This window comes from Octodon degus, unplaced genomic scaffold (genome assembly GCF_000260255.1).
Source record: "Octodon degus isolate 3935 unplaced genomic scaffold, OctDeg1.0 scaffold00024, whole genome shotgun sequence".
NCBI classification, from domain to species: Eukaryota; Metazoa; Chordata; class Mammalia; order Rodentia; family Octodontidae; genus Octodon; species Octodon degus.
Window position 1 is genome coordinate 18,379,026 of NW_004524600.1, and position 17,701 is coordinate 18,396,726.

At 42.7% G+C, this 17,701-nt stretch overlaps 1 protein-coding gene across 1 annotated transcript in view; it reads left to right on the forward strand.

Moving 5' to 3' along the window:
• Positions 1–17,701, forward strand: part of Utrn (utrophin) — a 522,813-nt gene that overhangs the window by 82,983 nt on the left and 422,129 nt on the right. The window contains exon 2 of the mRNA XM_023712207.1: positions 16,089–16,150. Within this exon, the coding sequence (XP_023567975.1) occupies positions 16,089–16,150 (62 nt within the window). The remainder of the gene's footprint in view (positions 1–16,088; positions 16,151–17,701) is intronic.

The following is a 17,701-nucleotide window of genomic DNA, read 5'->3' on the forward strand; positions in this document are numbered from 1 at the left end:
CTCCACCCAAGGCGAGGTTCTTGATTTTTTTGTTCACATTGTGGTTTTTATTTTTCTCTCTCTCATCCAGCTCTACCCAAACACACTTTTCAGTGTAGAAATAAAAATGCTTGATAGCTCATACAAAGTTTTTACATACATTTAAGTAAGTTGAAAACAAGTGATTATGCCTTGTAAAGCATTAGGTGAAGTATATAAATTATTTTACTCACTTTCAACTTTCAGGCGGATTTCTTAACCATGAAATCCGTGGGAAGAAAACCTTTACCCCTGAAATTTTAAGGGGAAACACAGTGTTCCTTTCTGATGTGTTTTTCATACTTGTTATAAATATTTATCTTGGACAAAGAATTGCATTTCAGTGGAGTTGGAGTTTTGCAAATTTGATTATTAAAATGATTCTTCCTTTATTTTTATGATTTTGCATTTGGTTTTAACCCAACATCAGAACACTCCAAATAGAGTAAAAAAAACGCAATATAAAAATATTCCATGAGGCCATATTGTTTTTCTTATTTTAAAAATCATATTTATAGTAGGTGGCATTTCATTGAATTATATGAACAAAGGACAGATATATCTCATTTCCCCTCTTGTTTGCATTCTTTTCCTGAAAATGAGAAAAATATTTAAGCCTTTTGAAAGGTCTTGGCAGCTTGGTATGGTCTGTTGGCAACATTTGGCTTTGGGTAATCCTGCTTTTCTTCCCATTTTCATTCATGAGTGATGAATGCGCTGACCATTCTGCCTTGAACCTCTTGAGTTTGCTGGAAAAGGTGTGTGTGAGGTGATTCAACCCTCTTCCACCATGTTTTGGTGCTGAGTAGGCTGGAAGCTACGAGATGCCTGTACACACACTTTACATCCGACTACCTACCTCTTTGGACAGGAGGCTAACCTCACTAGGAAAACAGGGGCAAATAGGAGCAATTTAACCTGGCCTGTTGGCATCCAAGATGTCTCCCCCACCCCCAGAGCCTTCCTGTCTGTGTGTAATTAACGATATGTGGAAGGCTCTATTATTTTCCCTGATTCACCAACCTGACAAACAGACAAAACTTCTGTCTTTCTAGCTTATTTTTTTAGCTTCTAAATCCTCTTCTCTTTCTGTGTCCATGTCAGAGTAGAGTAAAATATATCTTTCATGGTGTATTTTAATGAAAAATATGTGTCTATTTCTTATAGAAAATAGAAAATATAGCAAATAAAAATGGATTATGTGGATCTCTTAGAATCTTTTGACCTAGAGATACATTACTAATAGAGATACATTACTAATATTTTGGCTCCTGGGTTTCTAGACAAGCAGGCACATAGTGCATAAATGAAAATTTTATATAAATACTCTTTAGTTTCCTGCTTTTCACTCTTTAATTCATTGGGAAAAATCTCTGTGGCTTTAAATATCCATTGTACACCTTCATGTTACTTTTAATGATTATGCTTATTCTTAAAAATACACTTTGTATATTAGAACATGTAGGTTGGACATGTAGGTTATTTAGGTTTTTTTTCGATCACAAAGAATGCTATAATGAGGATGCTTTTAAATATATCAAAAGATTTTTGTCCCTATTTTTTTCTTATGATAAATTCCCAGAGTTTCTAGGTCAGTGGTTACGTAATTTTCAAGTATTTTGGTACAGATATTGCCACAGTGTCCCAGGACATTTGTCATGTCTAGATGACTTCACCTGAACATCCTGTAGACCAACCTCTATCTCATTAGGTGCAAAGGGAAACTTCCTTCTGTAGTCTATTTCACGTCCTCTACCTTTTTAATTACAATTTTTAAAATAGACTTAAAGTGTCTGCAAGCAGGCGCAGGTGCTGGGGGGTTCAATCCCTGGGCATGCTGTGCCGCCCCCGCCCCCAGGGTGTGCTGAGATGGCAATTGAGATTGGGCGTGGTGGCGCACGTCTGTAATGCCAGCTCTTGGGAGGCTGTAAACAGGAATCACTACAAGTCTGATCTAGTAGTGAGACCCTGAACACCCTGTAGACCCTTCCCTAAAATACAGAAAAAAAAGAGAAACACTGCCTTCCTTCAAATTACACAGTAGTGTAATGAATGTCTTGATTTGTTTCTCCTTCATTACTTTTATGATAATTCAGTTGTCCAGTCCCAGCCTGGGATGAGAGTTGGTGTAACATTGGTCAAAGGATCATTAGACAATAGGAGGAATTTGAAGATATCTGTCACAACAACACTATGACTGTAGTTCATATTGTAGTATATAGCATGAACATTGCAGATTGATTTAACTGTTCTCATCACGAATAAATGCTAATTATGCCAAAAAAGTGAAAATTTGTCCTAAATTTAAGAATCGCAGACTCAGAGGATGGGGTACATAGTAAAGAGAAATGATCAGTGACCCTCCTCCAGGCCCCCAATTCCCAGCAGTGACCTTAGGTCTGCTGTTCAGTACCCATTGTGCCCACCTTGCCCTTTCTTCCCTTATGGATCGTCATCACTTGGGGCTTTTGGGGGCTCAGCATGGGTGGTGACACCTGCTTTTCTTTTGCTCTTCTCACCAGGAATCATTCTTTACTCTTAACCTTTGAGAAGCCCTCTCCTGATCACATCCACTCTTGCTCTGAAAACCTCGGTGGCTCCAGTTACATGCTCCTTTCACCCTTCCGTGCCTTTAAACTTGGCAGCAGAGGATCTTTCTAACCTTTTTACATAATCCTACCAAGGATCCTATTCCCCAAGGCAAAGCCTGGCCCAAAGGCAAATGGTTCTGTGAATCATTCCATAGTTCCTTCCTCATCCACAGCAAGAAATAATTTTCCTACAGATTTATGAACGTGGGAATTGGGGGTCCAGGGGGAGGGTCACTGATCATTTCTTTCTGCTATGTATCCCATCCTCTGAGTCTGTGATGACTCATTAACACACATGCACCTTACGTGTTAATTGTGTGTGTTACTTCTTTTTTCATTTTTATCTTTATTTTTTGTTAATACATGTTCGTGATTCCCTTTATCACGGGGAGCTGGTACTTAGGCTCAACACATCTGATACTTTTGTACTACCTCAGTGCTGTCACCCAGGAAGGACCATGTAGCTTCCCAAACACAGCATCTGGGCCACTTTTGGGTCTTAGATATAGCAGATGTTTGGTAACTGTTACTGTCTTTTGGCTTCTTAAGCCCAAAGCATTTACTACTGAATGAAAGAACAGTTAATTTTTTATTAAATAAGGAGGAAATGTAATAACTACAACAAAGAGTTGGAAATATTTCCGATACTTATGTCTATTTAGTGGGTCAGAAAGAATCTTACAACATCATGGAAGTTAATTGGGTTGCGCATCGCTGGTAAGTTTACCTTCTTCATATGTGGTTCATGAGAAGGCTCTAGACGCTTCCACGTGGGGCGCGAGGGGTCTCCACTGCCACACCTCGGGGTTGTAATGCTGAGAAGTGTCAGATCAAATCGTGCCCTGCGTGCTGGCACGCCCTACGCAATCACTGTTAGCAGGGACACTCAGAAACAGTTGAGTCTGATTTGTAAGGTCGGCAACCTGCAGCTCTCTGTCCTTTTGAGGGACACAGAGGTTTAGGGTTGCAGTCCATGCAGGGATGTGCTAGCATGGACTATGCAGTATTGTTGCTGCTGTGGCCAGTCCACGTTCAGATGGTAAGTGCGAAATACCCACCGGATGACAAAAGCCTAGCAAGAAAAACAACTGTAAAATATTAATACATTTAAAAACACTGAGCTTGTGCTCGTGCTTTTGGTTATATATTGGGTTAAGTAAAATGTTATTAGTAGAAATTTTAAAGTTATGTGCATAACTTGCGTTGTATTTTCACTGGACAGCACTTGTCTTAGAGGATTTAGTTACCCTTATAACCAGCACCATATAACTGGAATCCTCTTAGCCGATGCTGGCACAGGGATTATCTCCCAGATTTACTAGATTTTTTTTAAATACTCTGTTTAAGCAGGGGTGAGAATATCTCAAAGAGCTTTTGGCACATCTGGTAATACTCCGGTGGAAGAACAGCTCTAACATTCTAATAAAGCCAATTTGTAAGCATCAATAAATGCACATTTCTCATGACCACTGGATTACTTAGCAGAGATTCCGCTGTTGACAATAAAGATAAGCACTTCCTCCATGGTGGGCCCTCTATCCTGGAGCCTGTCTAATGAAATTACTGCTGACCTTCTCTGTGGTGTCATCCTGAGTTGCAACAACTGTGAGGCCCTGGGGTGGCCTCACCCGCCATCTGCGTGTCTGTGAGGGGCCATGGAAACTTCCCAGTGGTTAAGGGCCCTGAGAAGCCATTCTGGGTGCCTTCTCCTTTCCCACCCTTCTTGATTCTCCTTGTTCACTTGCCACAGAAAAAGGTGCCCTGCCCCTCCCCAAGTCCACCAGTGAGGCACCACGGAAGTGTGACACTGGCCAGCGCCTTGTCACACTGAGCTCAAGGCTGCTGCCTGGGGCCTCCTGGAGATGTAGGTCATTGTGAAGGAGGACTGCTCTTAGAAATTAAGGCAGATTTGTTTGACGGAGAGCTAGTTTGCCAATTAGGTAACAGGAGACATTTTCTATTAATTCACCAAGCAGAATTTGTACCCGCTTAACCATATGCTAGGAATCACATCTTTTTGACTGTTTAAATTCATGATAGATTCTATAATTGTTTGTATGAAATATGCATAAGATTTTAAAATTTTTTAAAATTTTTATTTTTCGGGGGGATTTTTTTTAGATATTCATGAATGGAAGTTTGTTTTCCTATTAGTGTGAGGGATGGCCAGGTCTCAAGCATGCTCGGCTACAACTTACACTGGACTCCATCCACAGCCGAGCCAAAGTGCTTGTAGTCTATGACTGAGACGAGCACAAATGTGATGTCATACTTTCTATTCGGAAATCTTCTGAACATGCAGCAAGTGGTAAGAAGAGAAGGAAAAGATAAAGGCATAGTCCAGAAGAGGAGATGCAAATGGTGTTTGCTTTGGTGCAGGGAGAACAAGGCCTGGTGCTGTGTCTGAGGTGGTGGCAGGGAAGGGCTTGGAGGTGACAGTTCCAAAAGGCCAGGTGGAGGGAGGTGAGGGGGAGCAGGTGGGCACTGCAGCTGGAGCAGAGAGGAAGGGGGGAGTGGCTCAGTACTGGTGACTGCAGAGGGGACGGTGCACTCTGGGAGCCTGGGGAGCTCTGTGCAAAGGAGTCTTCATTCTTTTTTCATTTTAAAAATCTATTTAGTTTTTTGTGTCTTTTTGAGGCAGGCTCTCACGATGCAGTTCAGCCTGGGCTTGAGCTCACTTTGTAGGTCAGGTTGGTCTTGAACTTACAATGATCTCCTGCCTCAGCCTCCTAGTGCTGGGATTACAGGTATGTGCTACCATGCCTGGCTTAATTTTTTTTCTTTTGCTACAGGGTCTTAATACACAGCTTGGATTTATAATCTTGTAGTGAGCCTACTATCTCAGCTTCCTCAGTGCTGGGATTACACCTGGTTTCGGTGGCCTGCATAGTGTACCTGGTGCGCCTTGGCATGGGGTACAGGGGATTGAACCCAGGTCCTCAGATTTGTAATCCTTCCTGCTTTTCAGCCTCCCAAGAGCTGGGATTACAGGTGGGAACCACCACACCCAGACTCTATCACTGTCTCAGTGTGCCCCAGGGACGGGACCAGCACAGCAGGCTGGGGGTCGAACCCTGTCCCTGCATCTGCCTAAGCAGGCACTTTAATCTGCTGAGCTATCTTGCTGGCATTGACTTTTAGAAAAGCTCGTTTGCTGATTATGGACCAGCGCACACCACTGCTCAGTGTGTGCACGTGTGTTATTTGTGTGCAGCGCCCCGGGCCGTGACGGTAGGTGCCACGTAGCGCACAGTTAAAGTTTTTCTGCATCAACTTGACAAGAAATAGTCGCATCCTTATGTAGGTGCTGAGAGTGTTGGTCTCTTTTTCTTGGATCATTTTTCTGGAGGTTCTTCCTTGGATATTGGGTGCAGAAAGAAAGTTATAAAATGAGAAAAGTATGATTTGAACGAACACCTTCTAAGCCCATTTTGATGAGTGGAATTCATCACAAAAAGTTGAAGATGAAGTTGCTGGAATTTTTTTTAATATTCAAAAAAAAATCTCCCAATTTCATTTCTGTGTTTTTTCCCTACATTTAGAGTTCTATGTTTATGAAATGACTCTTTCTTGAGAGTTCTGTGTATAGTTTATGGAAGATAATAGATGTTTATTTAAAAGGGATGAGGATTCCTAATTTCATAAGAATTTTCTTCTATTAATTAGTTAATCCTTTCGCCAGTAACTACAAATGCTGTTGTCCATCATCATCATCATCAGGGACCTGTTGAGGTCCCTGAAATAAGTACTTTTGTGCTAATTACATCTCGAATGATTTTAATAACAAATATTCAGTCTCACGACAGAGATCTGAAGTGTTTTCATGTAACGCTCACAATTTCTACCCTAATAACTTGAATTCTTGTTCTTTCCACTTGCATCACGTAATACAGTTGATATCTAAGATTTGTTTTTACAAGACATATTTCCAGACAGAAGGTTTCAAACAATGCCAGATGCCTATAAATCTTACAGACATTCAGGTTAAGTTTATCAACTCTTGAACATGAAAGTAAGAACAAACCTCCTGTGTTTTTGTGCTTGGTTTTAAAACAATAAGGCTCTTACGGAGCAAAGAAGTGAAAGAAGTGAGACGTGAAGAAACTCTGACCTTAAAAGACCGGAACAATTCATGGTTACCTCTAACTCTGAAAATAATTCTTTCGAGAGTCACGTAGTTGTTTTTTAATGTTATGTGGACCCATGCGAGAAAGAATAAAGCCTTTCCTGAACCCAGCTCCTTCAGGATTGCATGCAGTTGAGCTTGGGCTGGATTGGAGACGCCTTAAGGTTACTCTAAGCTTGAGGGGTTTGACTGGTAGCTTTTGCATTTTTTGGAAGGCAGCTTTATGGTCAGCATCATTAATCATTGGGGAAATGCAAAGCACCCCCAGAGACACATCACCTTGTACCTATAGGCGCGCTGTAATTTAAAAAAGAAAGCCTAAGATGAGTGGATGTCGGGAAATGGGAACCTTGGTACCTTAGCGTAGGAGGGTGAAAGCATACAGCCACCATGGGAAATGCTTGGCGATTTCTCAGAAATCTAAACATCCAATTACCATATAATAGCCCGGCAGTTCTATTCCTAGGTATGTGTCCCTCTCGGGAACGCAAGACCGAAGCTCAGAACAGGCATGTATAGCCAGCATTCACTGTAACATTATTCACGATAGCCAACAAGCAGAAAGAGCTCAACTAGCTGGGTTTATTAATTTATGTAGAGATGAGGTCTTATTGTATAGTCCAAGTTGGCCTCAAATTCATCATCCTCCTACACTGGCCTCTTGAGTATTTGGGGTGACAGGCATGTGCTACTGTGCATGGCCTTTAGCTCCTCATCTTTAGCATGTGAGTAGTATATGTAGTATACAAGCCGTGGTATATATGTCTAGTGGAATATTAGTCATTTAAAGGAAGGAAGTTTGGACACATGCACAGACATATTGTACTCCTACTTACACGAAATATTTAAGATGGGCAAGTATGTAGAGCCACAAAGAAGTTTTTCTTTTTCCTTTTAATGTATTTGGTTGTTACAGAGTCTCAGTATGCAGCATGTACTCATAATGACCCTCCTGTTTTCAGCCTGCCCAGCGCTGGGATTACAGGTATGTGCCACCACGCCCAGACTCTGTGGCTTGCTCAGCGTACCCTGGGGGCAGAGCCATACTGCGTGTAGTGCTGGGGATTGAACCCGGTCTCTGCCCTTGCTTAAGCAGGCACTTTCGTCTGCTGAGCTATGTCGTCAGCCCCATAAAGCAGTTTTGAGGCTCCTAGGAACTGGGAAGCATGGGGCTCCTGCATCGTTGCAGAGTTCCTAGGCTGCGGGTTGAAAAAGTTTTAGAAATAGATAGTGGTGATGATTGTGTGACAGAATAAAGTTATTTAACTCCCCTGAATTGCACGCCCTAAAAGAGCTAAAAATCACACATAAGCAGTAGAGCCCATGTTATTGGTTGTTTTACTTCTGGCAGGCTTCTTGGTTCACCGAGGCAAACTGTGATCTGAAAGCACTAAATGGAAAATCCCAGAAGTCGGTAGTTTGTATGTTCTAGACTGCACACTTTCTCCCCAAGCCTGGTGTCTCAGGTTGCCTGCTCTGTGCTGCATGGGACAGGAGCCTTCTCCTGGTCTGGCCTTGACACCCTGTGCACACCACACCACCCTCGGCCCTGCAGGGTGGTCACCCCCGGTCCCCTCTGCGGGGAGCCTTTACTTCACGATGAGCCCACAGCGTGGGGGGGGGGGACTAGCAGTGTGGGTGTGCCCTAGAGAACTGCACAGCGCTCCCCCAGTGAAAAGGACATGGGGACAGACGCATGGCTCCTGCCTCTTTTAGTGTAATGCCCTGTTATAATTGTTCTCCTTCAGTGTTAGTTTGCTACTGTGTCCAGCTTATGCATAAAAACATTATAACTGTGCACGTGTAGCAAAGCAACCTGCTGTCTTTAGGGACCTCGGGCACCCACTGTGAGTTTTGCAGCCTCTCCTGCATGCGTGAAGGGGAACCATTGTGTATATTTTGCCAGGTTTAAAAATTCTTAATGTATCTAAATATGCGGAGTTGTTAATAGTACATGGTGAATTGTGTGATGTACCATTATATCTCCATGAAACTGTTCTTTTTTAGAACAGTACTAAGAGTTGGAAGAGTAGGGGGAAGGAGGGAAGGGAAAGCAAAAAGAGTGATGGTGTGTGGCACACATATACCAACTCCCTACAGTGAATGTAATCTTGGTGCACAGTCGCCCTGGGCTAACAGAAGTGCAGAGGTGGAGGAGTGCTGTGTAAGAGATGTGGACGCTGATTTGATTTGGGCACAAATGATCTGTGTGCTGTAGGCAAAGTTCTCTGGCATCAGGATGGCGTTTGCCCATGTCCTCTCTGGTAGACCGCCCTTGTTCTAGTCCTGTTCTCTGATTCTGTGCTAGAAAGGTGAGTTGTTTGGTGGGGTAGGTTTGTTCCCAGTCAGAGCAAAGATAATCCTCGAGTGCTGAAGATCACATGGGTGCTCAGCAGAGGACCTGGTGCAGCTGTGGACTTCTGCAAGCCCTGGGTGTGGTGGGCCTTCCATGGGGCTCTGAGAAGAGTGCATGATGGGTCATACAACAGAGTGCATGATGGGTCATACAACAGAGTGCATGATGGGTCATATTAACAGAGTGCCTGATGGGTCATGCCAGCAAAGTATGTGTTTGCTCATGGAGTTATTTATTTATTTTTTTTAGCATCTTTATTTTCTTACAATATTCTTACATTTTCAAGCATGTATTTCTCACTAAACCATCTTCAGGATTAAAAATGTTCTGAAGTTTGGGTTAGCTTAGCCCTCTTATTTTGTCGTCATTATATATCATACTCCTCTGGAGTTTCATGTGATTCATGGTTACATTGATATGCTCTTTTCCTGTCAGATATTGGGTTTCTTTTAAAGGACAAAGGTATTGATCAGCATTCTTCTGCCTCGAATACCTTTTATCCCATCTTCATATGAACCAGACTTTATCTGTCCTTCCAAGATATATCTCAGAGGCTCCTTTGGTTCATGAAACTCATTTTAACCCCTGCCACTTGGAAGTGTATTGACTTTCGCCCTCACTCACGCCTGGCCTCACCCCTTGCTGCTTTGGGGATGTTGGCAGGTTATGTAGCTTCCATCTCGGGGATTTGGGCTTCTCCCTGGGAAGGTGGAGTTGCTTTTCTTTTCTGTCTCCAGATATCTCTCAAAGAGATCATTCACTTGAGTTTTGCTTTTTACAAATCTGCTTTAAATGCTGCTTTTAGTTTTAATAATGTCAATGTGTAAACATGGCCAACTTACAGAAGTATGATTTGAAGTGTTCATTATGAAAACTTTTAGACTCTCAGGACTTTTGATAAGCTATACTTTTAATTTTAGGATTTTCCTTTTTTTTTGGTTTTCTGAAAACGTCCGATTTTGAAGCCAACTCAGGAGGTAAAGCACTCTGCTTGGAAGTAGCCCGGCTCCTGCTGGCTGTTTGTCTACACACTTACATTTTATGGATCATGATGTAATAGTAATGACATCCATATGACGTAATGGGTATTACTTGAATAAATGCGCTGGTGTTGCCCACCCCCCGCAGACAGAATGCTTGCAGACGAGAGTGGGAGGAAGGGTGGTGAAGGCGCAGGCGTAGCTGTACGCGGGGGGGGGGAGCCATACAGAGCTTGTCTGCAGCGCCCAGAACAAGTGAGCGTCTGCTCTGAAATGCTTTGATTGCTTCTCAAATAATCTTGCCTTTCGAGGCTGTATTAAGTTTAGTGTCTGTGAAAGAGGCTTTAGGAAAGTCGATCCAGGTTTTAAATCATCCACTAAGACTTTCTTGCCTTGGCTTGAAGTCCAGGGCACTTATTTTTTGAATAGCTGCATTTTATGGAACTTATAATTAGGGTCCAGACCAGCCCGCTGGACATTCTCAGATTGCTTCCAAAACTGTGCCAGGGGATGATGCTTTTTTCTCAAGTTGTAGTAATTTTAGCAGTGGTGTTCGGGGGTCTTAATTTCCTTTCTACATTTTTGGAATAGGATTTAAATTGGGGTTTATGGCTAAGTTCTGCTAAGAATTTTCGATGTGCTTTTGGAGCTGGCGAGCTAAGATGCTTGCAGGCTGGTTTTCCTGCAGACCTATCAGCAGTTTTGCTGGTGTTTCTCTTCTTGTACCCATCGCAGCAATAATGTTCCAGGCTGGGCTGTGGCAGCGGCTCGGATCTGTGTGACCGTGTCAGAGGCATTTTAAGAAGAGCAACTGATTTAGAGGAAGAATTTGGAAAAGCAGCCTTAAGGGGTTTAACACATTTTTTTTCTTCTCCTAATTCTGTCCCGTGTTTGTCTCCTAATATAGAAAGGTCACTAGTGGATAAGATGCACTAAGCCAGGAAAGGTTTTGGGAAATGAAAAGTTTTTTTAAAATCCAAATCTGAAGAAAACACATGTCTCCGTTTGGAAACCAGAAAGAATACGTTTCGTGGAGGTCGATTGGCAGTGTCTGCGCACTCCCTGATTTAGTGCTTGCCCAAGGGACAAGTTACGTGGGAGATACTGTGTGCTTCTATACTTCTACCCTGCAGGAATGAAAATAGCTAAATGGCTTGATAATAACAGCAGCATGGTTTGAGCTGTCGTAGTTTGAGACTGTTGGAAGTTCTGTATAAACTTTTGGGAAGGCAAAGGATGGACCAGGACAGCAGGACCGGCTTTTGGTGGGTCTGCTCCCAGTTTATGTGTCTGTTTTTGCTGATCCCCTGGAGACAGAGGCTTAGGTCAGTGCTGTTCCCCGTAATGGTCTTGCTGCGGAGGTCAGTTCTATATTTGTGTCTCTTACTGATCTGGTACACTGGAATTGCCACGCCACGGGCTCACGCTTGTCTTTCTGTTGAATTCCTGTCCTCAAATCATCAGAGGTGAGTGGGAAAGAGATGCACACTGAAGGCTTCTTGGAGGAGGAGCCTTGTCTTTTTTTCTTATTAGTTGTATCAGGAAAATGAACAGTAATTTTTAAAAATAATTTTGATAAATTTAGACTACTTTTCAACCCTTTGAATGTTAGATGAACTCAATTTCATTTACTTAAGACTTATTCATACTTTGATTTGATTCAGACATTATAGACTACTTTAGAAACATTGCATTATTAATTTTTGTAAACATGTCTGTATAGGAGCAAATCTGTTTTTTAAATTACTTATTTATTTGGTACAGGGTCTCGCTGTGCAGCTTGGACTCATAGTGATCCTCCTGTCTCAGCCTCCTCAGTGCTGGGATCTTAGGCATGTGCCACCATGCCTGGTTCAGCATGCGGTATCAGGGATTGAACCTGGGTCCTTGCTCTTGCCATGTAGGCACTTAGACCACTGAGCTATCTCCTCAGCCCACAAATCTGTTTTTAAACTTCATTTTATTGTATTTGTGAGAAAATGAAATTATTTTATTCACCATTTAATTAAGTGTGGGTACTGAGATTAGCAATAGCTGTTTTAATATGTTTTTGAAATATAAAAGTTAAATGCCTAGAAAAGAGGTTAAGAAAAATAAAATATAGTAATATTTATTCCTTAGAATTTTGCCTATTTCTGTGATCAAAAAATTCTTAAGTATGAAGATTATGAAATTAAGACAAGTTAATGTTTATTCGTGCTCTTTTATCTATAGGATTAAAGAAAAATGGAGATGGCAAAGTTTGCAAAATTAAATTCTTTTTTAAGAAACTGGGAAAAGTAATTGGATTTTTCAAGTGTGCTGAAATACAGAAATGCCATACTTAAATTCATTTTAGAGATGGGCTTGGGAGATAGCTTGGCAGTCTTAAGTGCCTGCCTGACAAGCACAAGGACGCGGGTTCCATCCCCAGCAGTACATGTCGCGCCAGCCCTAGGACCCTGTGTGTACCTTACTGGCCCCGACACTGGGCGTGCTGGTGCACACCTGTAATCCCAGAGCTGGGGAGGCTGAGACAGGAGGATCACTATAAGTCTGAGGTGTGTAGCAAGACCCTGGACCAAATAAATAAATAAATAAATAAATAAATAAGAAAAAATCATTTTGGTGAGTTGGGGCTAGTGTCCTCTGCACGTCCATGTGCGGAAATAACCTTTTGTTCTTGGCACAGTCCCCCTTTGGAGTCACACAGTAAAGACCAGGAACTCAGTGCCTAAGCAAGACTTCCTGATTAGTCAATGGTTTATGTATCACATTGATCCGGCAAGGGATAAAGGCTGCAGCAGGGGCTGATGCTGTCTTCATTGTCCTTTCTGGGTAGCAAGTCACCACCTTGCAGCACCATTAACACTAAGAAGTGTCTTGGAGACCAGATTCATTTTCTGTGTCAGCTGTCCCTTTTGTGCTTTGGGGCTGGTCTCCAGTTACCGTTATGGATCTGTAAAAGCACATTCTTAGAGGGCTGCTGCTGGAGTCATTCCGCAAATGACCTTCTCCTTGCAGACTCCTTTCAGAAGGAGGAAAGAGCAGTTCTCACATACTTGGTGTGCCGGCCAGCTCTTTGCCATAGTACTGAAGTGCCTGAGATAATTAACTTATAAGAAAAATAAGTTTATTTTGGTATGCAGCTTTGAGAGTTCCAGTCCATGACTGAGTGGACCCATGGTGTTGGGTCCCCATCTGGGGTGTCAGTGGCATAACAAAGGGTGCAAGGAGTAGCAAAGTGTTTACCTCATGACCAGGGAGCTAAGGGAGGAAGTGGGGTCCTCAAGATGCCCTTGGTGGGCAGATCCCCAGTGACCGAAGGACTCCTGCATAACACCCCCCTCCTCAGTAGCACCAGTTTGTGTGAGATTTCAACGCATGGAAGGTTGGGGGTCGTTCCAACCTAGGTAACTCCATGTGTGGATATCTACTGGTTCTATCAGAGATGGGTGATCATGTCAATGTTTATGGGTGACAGGCAGCCCTTTGGGAATGGGTGTTCAGAAGCAGAGCCCACAGGCCCCTCTGTTATTGGGCTCAATGGGAGTAGCCTGGGAGTTTTGGGTGGCAGCAGAATGCCAGGTGCACGTTCGTGGATGGAGCCACAGCTTTTCCACAGATTCCTGAGACAGCTTTCACGGCTACTAGCAGACAGTTAGCTGCAGCTTTGTAGGCTTTAAGGCTATGCTGACTCTCGCTGATTTTAGTGGGAAGCTAGGTGTGGTGGTTCACATCTGTAATCCTAGAACTTGGGAGGCTGGGACAGGAGGGTCACCATGCAGTGGAGGTCAGCTTGGGCTACCTTAGCAAGTTCAAGGCCAGTCTGCACTACATAGCAAGACCCTGTCTCAAAAAAATGAAAACAAAAACAAAAACAAAAACAAAAACACAAAAACAAACAAAAAAACCCACCAAAAAACTAGGGAGTGGCTAAAGGGGTCAGTTGGTTGGAAGTAATGAAGGGTCTGATGTACATGTGTTTGTCTACCTTGTTTACACTCACACTGTCACAGAGATTTTAGGCTTACCAGATTTGAAGAGACCGAGTGGCACTCAGAGAAGTGGAGGGGACCAAGCGTTGCTGTGCTAGTGGGCCCGGAGGGGGTCAACACTCCAGAGTCTGAGCCCTGAGCAGGGATTTGTGGGGGGAAAGGCTAAGTTATGGAAGCAGAGCAGAGGCAGTAAGCTTAGAGCTCAGAGGTTGCGGCCCCTGGCAGGCTAGGGAGTGAGGCAACAGGATCCAGGTGAAGCTGTCTGCGTATCTGGACAGGAAAAGAAGGGGTTGTTAACTGGGGAGGTGCCAGAGTTGAAAAGTTTCATTTTCCCCAACAATATCATCATCATAATAATAGCAATAGTAAGCTGAAGACCTGCTCTTTGAAAATGGTTTCTGTGGGCTGAGGAAATAGTTCAGTGGTCTAAGTGCCAAGGACCCGGGTTGAATCCTGGTACCACAGGCCATGCTGGCCCTGGAAACCAGGTGCACTGTGGCGGCCCTGAAACTGGGTGTGGTGGCACAGGTGTGTAACCCCAGCGCTGGGGAGACTGAGACAGGAGGATCCCTACAAGTCTGAGCCTTGTACTAAATAAATAAAAGATTAAAATTTTTTTTCTAAAATGGTTTCCACTTATCTTGATAATTTTCACAGTATCCTCATGTGCTAGGTGGTACTTTCATTTCACAAATGAGAATTGTGAGCCTAGCAGACATTATGGTGATTTAGCTAGCCATGGTCACATAATAAATGAGTCAGGCTTTGGTCTGTTTGCTTCTAGGCCTTTTGACCTTTTTGTTATACTGCGTGACCTCTTTTACCTAAAATATTACTTTGCTTATTTTCTTTAGTTTTTGAGGTCAATTTTCATTTGCTATGACTTGGATGATTACTGTAAATCAAAATCAGAATTGATAATGTGTTCATTGGTTTTTTGTTTTTGAGACATTGACCTCACTGTGTAGTCCAGGCTGGCCTTGAACTCATGATTTTCCTGCCTCAGCCCTGCACCACTATACCCAACTTGTTGATCAGATTCTATATCTATCTATCTATCTATCTATCTATCTATCTATCTATCTATCTTTCTTTCTTTCTTTCTTTCTTTCTTTCTTTCTTTCTTTCTTTCTTTCTTTCTTTCTTTCTTTCTTTCTTTCCTGGTACCAGGGATCAAACTCAGGACCTTGTGCTTGCCAGGCAATAACTTATTCCACTGAACTATCTCCCTGGCCCCCTGATTTCTTTACCTGGAAAATGGTTACATGGAGGCTGTCATTATGACCTTGTGTCAGTCTTTCTATAGGAATATAGGTTGTATTTAACCATCAACTATATATGCCTTTTTGTTCTGGAGAGTATAAATCCTCTATGAAAAATGGAGGAACTTATGAAGTACATAGTTTTTGCAGGATAACTTTGATATTTTTTATTTTGAACATAGTAAAATATTGATCATACTTGACATTTTACCTAAATGCAACAGGAGGCGTAATGTGTAATGGAAAAGGGAGATCATGATTCTGTTCCAAAGCCCTGGGTTTTAGCTGGATTTTAGAGAGAGGCAGTTATGTCTCTCAGACCAGGTGGCAGGGTCTTCTCTGCTCCAGGATTCGGAGGGCTGTAGCAATGATGGGTTGGAAAATTTTTCATTGGCCTGGCACCACAGTGCCTTGTGAGCTGCACTGATAGGGCTATTTCGAAGTCCTCAGGAGCCGGGGGAATAGCTCAGCAGTCCCAGCACCTGCCTGCAAGCACAGGGAGCCTGGTTCGATCCCTGGCACTGCATACATGCTGGCCCCATGCCGAGCTGGCGACGGAAACCTGGTGTAGTGGTGTGCGCGGCGCTGGGGAGGCTGAAAACAGGGGATCACTACAAGTCTGAACTGCGTAGTGAGACCACCCTGGACCAAATACATAAAGCTTAAATAAATGAATAAATAAATAAAAAAGTGAATGAAGTCCTCAGCATGGGATGAGCTCAGTACACATGCAAATGACGCAAATGCTAATATCTGTCTTTCTGTTTCTCCCCCACAGATGAACACAATGATGTGCAGAAGAAAACCTTTACCAAATGGATAAATGCTCGATTTTCAAAGGTAACCAGCCACTATCTCCCAGGAATCCGACCTAACAGACAATATCAGAATCCAAAAATGTATCTATTCTGCATCAATTTCCTTTGAAAACCTGCTTAAATGGAGATTCAATGTGAACAGTTTATGCGATGCGTTTCATCCCTGCCCGGTATTCTCCACATACCTAAGCCAGCAGTTGGCTACTTTTGATTCTGTGAATCCTGGGTACATTTAGGAAATGAGTGTATTGTTGGGAAAATTTGGGGTTCACTTAGCTAAAATAGATGATTATTTTACGTAGTTAAAAGCAAATTACCATTCAGGTAGGCTTTCTGCCCACTGTAGCCATATTTACAACTTTGCATGCTGTGGATGTTGGTAGTGTTTCCATGTCCTTGGGGCTGTCTTCCCGTGTCATTCCTCATTTTTGTCCCTGAAGATCTGTTCTTTCTCAGCATATTTAACCACGGAATATAATCAATGCTTTGATCAATATTTTCTTGAGGGCTGAAGTGAGGAATTGGCAGTGGTATTTTCAGAATTGTTTCAAATATGATTTTGCATTGGTATAGAAGTCAATATCTCGCCTACTTGGTCAAGGCTGGGAGGAATCTTCAGGTTCACTGATCGTAAGCCTGTGGCAGTTAGACGAAAAACAGCAGTGTCTTCAGTAAACACCATGGGGGGTCTTTAAATATTGTGAAAGCTACTTTGATATTTATGTATTTAACTTTGCATTTAAGAAAGCTGTGGACATCAGGAAAACATATATGGATATTTCTTTGAGGAAAAATGAGGATGTTTTATTGTTATCTTAAGTAGCAGCACCATTTAAAAAAATCGCCCAGTACCCCTTAAGCTGAGTGAAGTGGTGCCTACCTGTAGCGCCAGCCACATCGGTAATTTGCTTTTAACTACGTAAAATAATCATCTATTTTAGCTAAGTGAACCCCAAATTTTCCCAACAATACATTCGTTTCCTAAATGTACCCAGGATTCACAGAATCAAAAGTAGCCAACTGCTGGCTTAGGTATGTGGAGGCTGAGGTAGGAGGCCTCCGTTAGCCTGTGAGTTGGGGAATAGCCTGGGAAAAATAGTGAGACCCCTCTCCTAAAAAATCATGCTCCACGTCCCAGTGTTTATATTTGATTAGCAGATAGCAGTGTTTCTTGGATTTTGTTGAAGGACTTTCTGTCTCGCTTCTGATTATATAAGGAAGCTGAAAGCTCACACTGCAGGTGAGCTCATAATGTACAGAATAAATATATAGAGGTGTTTGTGTAATCGGTGATTTTCTACATAAGATTATTTCAAAACAGAGGCAGGGGTTTGGGGGTGCATTTGAAATTGCTTTATTCTAGAGGCCCAGCAATGTGCATTTTGGACTTCGCCTTACTCAGAACTTTCGCATCTGCCTGTGGTCGTAATCTGCACAACCTCATTTCCGGAACTGAGAGGTTGGATGTGAGGCTCCCTCCCACGGTAGTGGTCTCCTGGTGCTCCTGTGGCTAGGATTATTCATCGTGGTTGTTAGCCTGGGTAACACAGTCATTTTCTACATAGAACAAGGG